Consider the following 7,626-nt stretch of genomic DNA (forward strand, 5'->3'; position numbering starts at 1 on the left):
CAATAGGTCTCGCCTTTGGGACCTTATAAGTGTTTAGCCATGCAACAGTTGCATAACTAAACACTTATAAAGTCCCAAAAGCGAGACCTATTGGCTATGCCAATGCTTGTTTTAACTGCTGCAATCTATTGAAGCCTCACGGAGAACATCAAAGCGGCTGTGCGTCCGCGAAAGTGATCGCGATCGTGATCAAACATCAAAGTGGCCGCGCGGCTGCGAAAGTGAAAGTAATCGCGGTAAAGCGCGACTCGCATGCCCGCGCTCATGCACTCTAGCTCTAGGCTGGCCTGGTAGCACTTTTTGGAGCCCTCACAAAATGTCTCGCCAGACCAGCGCATGCGCTGGGTCAGGCGAGACCTAAAAAGGAGGAGACTTTTTGAAGGACACTGAAACAAACAAATGAAAAGCAGTGTAAGCTGTAAGCCCACAAATTGTATACAACAGGTCTCGGAGGCTCAACCTAAAAAACAGCTCACAAGGCAATAGAACAGGCCCACAAACCTCCACAAATGGGCCCACACAATATCCTATTAGATCACTGCCTTATTCCACTATAGGCCAGTCCGACCCTATTCACACATTCAAAATGGGGAAAGAGAAAGACGTGAAATCTACTGAATACATTTCAAAGCATTAACGGATACTGCTCTTGAACTCCAAAATATACTTTTTTACAAAGCAAAATGAGGGTGGGCATTCTGAAGGGTGGATAGGTACGGATGAGTGTGAAGTTGGTGAACTTGTGTATCTGGCATTTAAATATAAGATTAGTTCAAGAGGACTGCCAAGTGGTAAAGGATCCATATATTTTCCAGGCTTCCTCATACTTTATCCTTGATTGTTTTCCAGAGCTTCCTGGATATTATTGACTACTCAAAGTTGTGTTTCAGATGACCTTAGTGCTTTGTAAGTTGCTTTTGGGTTACAAACCTTGAGGAACAGTGAGAAGCAGGTAAATGTAATTAAACTGAGTCAAGATTTAGGTGTGAAAATAAAGGACTCTGCTTCGGATAGATCATACACAAGCTTCATGGGGTACATAACGGAGCTTAACCTTTGTGACAGAAAGCTCTATGGTATTATTACATCCCTGAACACATGACTTTCGAAGATTTAGTAATGGAAATAAGCTGATTGTGAAAGTTTCGAAATTTTGTTACTATGGTATAAGATTGGCTTTTTAATTTAATAACCCATTTCAAACACGAAAAAAGTATGCACTTCAGACTTAATTGTTGAGGAAACTATGATACTTTTTCTTTTTTGTGTGTGTGTCTGAGTGCAGATAATATGGTTCTTTAATGTGTCTTTTGAGCTTCACATGATTAAAAATAGGAAATATCAAAGAGGGCTATTAAATAGGTGTTAGATAATGTATTTAGGACATGTAGCATGGACTGTAAAACACTATTCATTTATATTGCTTTGATATTTAATAGAAATTGTATATTTAGTTTTTTAAAGCTGTGATTTTTCAGGCAATATTTCCAAATGTGGAGTTTTAAGCAGAGACCTTCCTGAAATAAAGATGTCCTTTCAAGTCTATGGTGTAGAACAAGGCAGTGCTCAATGATGAAGTGGAGTAATGTTATTAAAAAATAACATTAGAACGAATTTTTGCACAAGAATTCTGTGAGGTATTTTAAGCAATTTCATGACTGCAAAGCTGACTCAATGAAATGTGATTTGGTTCATCCAAACAATCATACTCCCTACTTAAATCTTGTTGTAATTGAAATAAGTATCCCAGAATGACAAAAGATGTCTTTTTCTTTGCTGTTTCCCACAGATCATGAGCATGTCCTTTCCAGGGAGCTCCAAGAATCTAAGCAACATAGAATTTGTTCTACTAGGATTTCAAACTTTTCCTAACCTACAGCCTTTCTTCTTCGTGACGTTTCTCTTGATTTACATCTCAACGATAACAGGGAACATCTTGATCATTGCGGTTGTGTCTACTGACGGTCGCCTTCACTCGCCCATGTACTTTTTCTTGGCAAATCTGTCATTCTTGGAAGCCTCTTACTCAACTACTATCATACCAACCATACTTGGAGGTCTTCTTGCAAAGGAAAATGCCCTTTCCTTTGAAGCTTGCATGACACAGTTTTATTTTTTTACCTCTTTTGTGACCACTGAGTGCTTGCTTTTGACCGTGATGGCTTACGACAGATATGCAGCTATATGCTTTCCTTTACACTACACAATGCTTATGGATCCGCAGCGTTGCTTACAGCTGGCTTTATGTGCATGGTTTACCAGTTGCATAATTGGAACAATTACTGACTCCTTGGTGTGTAACTTATGCTTCCCGGCTGACAACGAAATTGATCATTTCTTTTGTGACTATGAACCCCTTCTCAAAGCTGCCTGCTCGGATATTTCCCTGGTTCAAACTATAACATTTATAATGTCCTTCCTTGTATCTTCAATACCATTTCTCTTAATCATTGTTTCTTACACTTATATCATTGCATCTATTCTAAAAATGTCTTCAAACGCAGGACGATATACAGCTTTCTCCACTTGTAGCTCTCATCTTATTGTAGTTGTTGCCTACTTTGGGACACTTATTGGTCTATATGTGTTACCTACAACTGGACAGCCGATCAATCTCAACAAAATATTATCTCTTCTTTACACTGTGGTAACTCCTCTGCTGAATCCTATCATATACACTCTGAGGAACAGAGATATCAAGGAGGCATTGGTTACAAAATGTACTTGCAGCTAGCAACAGGCAAAATTCCAAGCTCAGAATGGGACAGAAAATAAGAGCAGGTTCCACCAACAAGTGACAACCTCCACGGTTCATGATATGCAACTTCAAACTTATAGTTACACTCTGTTTGTATAATATTTGATAGTGCAATTTTAGAAAAGTCAAAACTGTGTATGAATGAAAAACAACTTTAATTGGGGCATGCAGCTTCTCCTCCAACACATTTATAGGGAAAATTGTAGGAAAATGGTGATTTTAAAAATACGTTGAGCCTGCACCATAGATCACATTTAAGGTTTTAAGCGTTCTTATAAGGAAGCTGGGCTGTTAGTTGTGCAGGATGTCAGGCCTGTGCAAGTAATAGGTCCACAAATACCCCTCACTGGGAACCAAGCACCCCATTGTAGCGCTTGACTTTCTCAGGGTAGTGTAGCAGTGCTGTCCAAGGCCTACTCAGGGGAGGTTGTGGGCTAGTAGACACCATTAGCTGGCATACAATAATAACACTCAGTAATTGATTGTTCAGTTTGTGCTTCTCCTTTGGAAAAGTACATTTATTACACACACACTCCAAAATTTACAAATATATACGTAGGGTAGGTGGACATACTTTGGTGACACTCTGAAATCATAAAATATTAGTAGTGCCCCTACTATCCTGGGGCCCAACAAGGAAGAGAAAAGACAAAGGAGACTAGCAGCAATGGCAAAAGTGGTTATGATTAAATAAAACTGTGCAAGGGTGATAATCAGCTAATTAGGCAAACAGGCAATGTGAAATTGCAGCTAACCAAAAGGATATATATGATGGGTCAAAGGTTTATTTAAAACATTTCCACAAATGTCCATCAATGTAGATGTTTTCTTTTTTCCATGATGTCACATAGTAAATTACCATATTTTGCTGCCCTCATTGGGCAGGCATGACTCCTCTTAACCTCACAGAATATGCAGAGTAGTGCTGTAGTCACTAGCCTGCATATTCTGTGACGGTAGGAAGAGTCACGGTGTCAAAGCTTGCTTGACAGGTCTGCTGAGCTACACGTAGCTCTTGAAAGGAAGGGAACATGAAACAGAAACAACTCTTATGTTTTCACTGCCTGGTTGCTGAAAAACCCTACTTTTTTTTATCCAACTTCTGTCTCTGAGTTTTATATATAACACCTTGGGCGCACTTCAAAGGAATGGAACAGGATGCCAAGAGAAGTCTTGTGTATCCTCTGTCTGGTTGCTGAAGAATCCCGATTTTGTACTACCAGATGCCTATTTCTGGGACAATTTGTCGATTTTTTCCCCGTGTACAAGATCTCGGCTGAGACTGAAACGCGTTGGGGGTGTGTTGGCAGCTTTGAGAATAAACACACTTGAAGTACGAATGAATGGATTGTAGTTTATTGATGCCTTAAAACTTATGGAGCAGCGAGTGAGGTGAGAAATTCCTTTTAAGGGAAGTGTGGCGATAAGTGAAACGGCTTGGTCCTGCCGTACTCAAAACGCACCACCAAAGAAGCGCCCACAAAGTCAGTAAAACTGGGCTATGCAGACAGGAAAAAAAATAAAATATATATATATATATATATGATCGCTCACTCCTTCCTCCTTCCAGAAACAAGGCAAGCACTCGTAGGGGGATTATTCTTTCAAATTTATTTAATTCTCCGCTCTTAAAACATCATGATGCATTTTACAATTAGCATGGAAATCAAAGACAATATTGAGATGAGAATGAGGTTTAATATAACCTCTTACCCGTTAAGAATGTATATATACATTTTGGCCTCACTCTGTGAATTACCTAGTGAGGTTTGTCCCGTATATCGGGCTAATTGAGGAATTGCATACTCTAATATGGCGTTAAGACATACGAGTTCAATGGTCTGTCTTTGATTTCCATGCTAATTGTAAAATGCATCATGTGACCTATACCGTAATTTTAAAGGTGAGCCGTGTTGTGGCGCGAAACTTAAAAACATAAGACTAAGGCGTCAGCCGAAACGCGTCATGTTTTAAGAGCGGAGAATTAAATAAATTTGAAAGAATAATCCCCCTACGAGTGCTTGCCTTGTTTCTGGAAGGAGGAAGGAGTGAGCGATCATTTGAACGCGGATGCACCTCCGCGAACGAAGCACCCGTCCGTGAGTGCGCCGGTCTGAGGTGCAGTCGGAGCTAATATATATATATATGTATATATATATATATATATATATTTATTTATATATATATATATATATAAGCACGCTTTGGACAATCCAGGTCCCAGACAAAAAAAAGACGGCACCCACGGGAATTCTTTTGTGATCTTTTATTTCAAGTGCAGGAACCCTCTCCTCTGCCAACAGACTCGTTTCGGCGTTACCGCCTTCCTCGGTGTTGGCTACAATAGAACACATCACCATTTTTAAAAGTGCTCAGTGCGAGTAAACAATTCATGAACAACGAAGATGGCCTCATTAAGTCTAAAATTCATGATTATCATGGCGGCCATCTTAGAACGTTCCGTTTGTGCAATATAATCAATGTTTTCATACATGTGCAGACAGTTCCTAGCATTTCGGACAAGTATGACTGCTATATATGATAATAAAGTTGTATGTCTGATGAAATGTTGGACATCTTAATTAAGCCCTGAATGGGCAATCACAGATAATGCTGATGAAGTTCTGCAATGATACTCTAAAGACAATATGGCCCTCTCTTAGACTGGAGGAAAAAATCACTCATAAAATTAAGGTTAATGATTCAAGACCTAAAAACAGTTACACATGAAGTGAAGAATGTATATGTACGAACATGGAACAGTTTCCTCGTGTACAAAGAATCCTAATCTTTTCTGCAAAGATATAATGATAGGGATTATGCATGAAATGATATTCTTCGAAGTCAGCGCTCATTCTAAATGTGACCAGAGTTCTTCTGTAGTGTTAAGACCTATAGGTGTCATGGTTTTAAGTTCTATAATATACCTTGACTCCATTCTACGTAGGGTTTTCACTCTATCCCTCCCCTTTCATGTTTGGGGGCCTGGTCTATACAGAAGAATTTTATGAGATCACGGTTACTGTTATGGAAGCTTTCATAGTGGCGTGCTACTGGATATGTGGGATCCTTTTTACTTATAGCACGCATGTGCTCCAAAATTCGTTTATTCGTTGGATGGATTGTACTTCCCACATATCTTTTGGGGCGGGGGCATTCCAAACAGTAAACCGTGAACTCTGAGTAGCAATTGAGCAACATATTGATCTGTCAAATTTTTTGTTGGCCCTTACATTGAATGCTGTAGTTGTTAGTTTTCTGACGATATTTGCATGCTTTGCACCTCATGCAGGGAAAGAACCCTGGTATGGGCTCCTTACGTCGTATTGATGCAAAGTAATGACTTGATACCAAATAGTCATTCATGGATTTGCATCATCTATGTGTAATGAGTGGTTGGTCTGGAATAGCTGATTTCAGGACAGGATCGGATTTCAGGATGTGCCAATTTTTCTTGAAAATGTGCATTAATTCCGGTGTTTTGGAGATGTAACGAGTAATCATTCTAGCAGGCTGAACAGTATTATTTAAAGCACTGCTTTGGGGTTTAGGGACAAGAATCTCAGACCTATTAGAGGTATCTGCTCTTTTTTCTGCAGTTTGTAGGACCTGTTGAGAGTAGCCCCTCTCTTGAAATCTTACAAGGGCCTCCTTTTAAGCAACATTATATTCTTCTGTGGATGTACAATTCCGTTTTAACCGTAGGAGTTCCCCATACAGGATATTGTTAGTCATGCTTCTAGGATGAAAACTTTGCGCATGTAAAACGGAATTGCCCTCTGTAGGTTTACGATAAAAGCGGGTCATGATTTTTCCACCTGTTGCATAAACTTCAAGGTCTAAGTAAAATACACTGGTATCACTGATATGTCCTGTGAATTTTAGATTAAATTCATTCGTGTTGAGGAAGGCCACATATTCCTCAGGCGAGGTGCGGCTGCCTCACCACACGATGAATAAATCATCAATGTAGCGTGCCCACAACACAACTTTCTCGAACCAGTGATGTGGTGTGTCCCTCCAGGCCACGTGCTTCTCCCACCAGCCAACAAAGAGATTTGCATAACTGGGGGCCAAGCACGTTCTCATTTCTGTACCGCTTTATTGTTTATACAGCTGTTTGGCAAAAATTAAGATGTTGTTTTCCAAACAAAATTTCACCATTTCAATTAACATGGTGTTATGTTGTTGAAAACTCAAGGGACGTTTGTCTAGGAACCATTTGACTGCTGCCATACCTTGTTGATGGTTTATACATGTATATATAGGGTGATAAAAAGCATATCTTTCCAAACAATCCCCTTTATCCACCTGAGAAAGTCCTGTGTGTCCTGGATGTATGAATTTAGGCTCCTGACCCAAGGTGCTAGAAAATGGTCAATGTAAATGAGGCAGTTCTCCAAAAGACTATTAATAGATGCCACAATGGGTCTTCCCGGTGGCTTCTTATCATCTTTGTGAATTTTGGGAAGATGATAGAAGGTCGGGAGGACCGGATACTCACATGGCAAAAAATCATATTCATCAGAGTCTAGCATCCCTTTACTTCTCCAGGATTCCAGAAACTGATGAGAAGTAGATATGCATTGCGCATAAACTGCTCAGGTCAGGGGTAGATATCATGCTTTGTCTTTTAATTGACTCATAGCTTCTTCATAATAATGCTCTTTTGAGAACAACACAATGTTACCCCCTTATCTGAGGGCTTGATTACTATAGAGTCATCGTTTTTCAGGGACTGAATTGCTTCCCGCTGTGGCCGAGAGATGTTATAATTCAGGCTGTCAGTTCCACTGTTGGCTTCAAGATGTCTTAAATCCGCTAAAATTGCATCATTAAAAACATCGATGGCATCAAAAGGAGTTTGT

At 39.7% G+C, this 7,626-nt stretch overlaps 1 protein-coding gene across 1 annotated transcript; it reads left to right on the top strand.

Moving 5' to 3' along the window:
* The first annotated feature begins 1,798 nt into the window (after positions 1 to 1,798).
* On the top strand, positions 1,799 to 2,734 carry LOC146866747 (olfactory receptor 11L1-like). Its single transcript, XM_085617109.1, has one exon. The coding sequence runs from the start codon at positions 1,799 to 1,801 to the stop codon at positions 2,732 to 2,734; it is 936 nt and encodes a 311-aa protein (XP_085473235.1).
* Positions 2,735 to 7,626: the final 4,892 nt, after the last annotated feature.

Source organism: Triturus cristatus, chromosome 1_2 (assembly GCF_964204655.1).
Source record: "Triturus cristatus chromosome 1_2, aTriCri1.1, whole genome shotgun sequence".
Taxonomy (NCBI): Eukaryota; Metazoa; Chordata; class Amphibia; order Caudata; family Salamandridae; genus Triturus; species Triturus cristatus.

Coding starts and splice junctions, on each gene's coding strand:
- LOC146866747 (XM_085617109.1), top strand. CDS start 1,799: ATGTCCTTTCCAGGGAGCTCCAAGAATCTAAGCAACATAGAATTTGTT.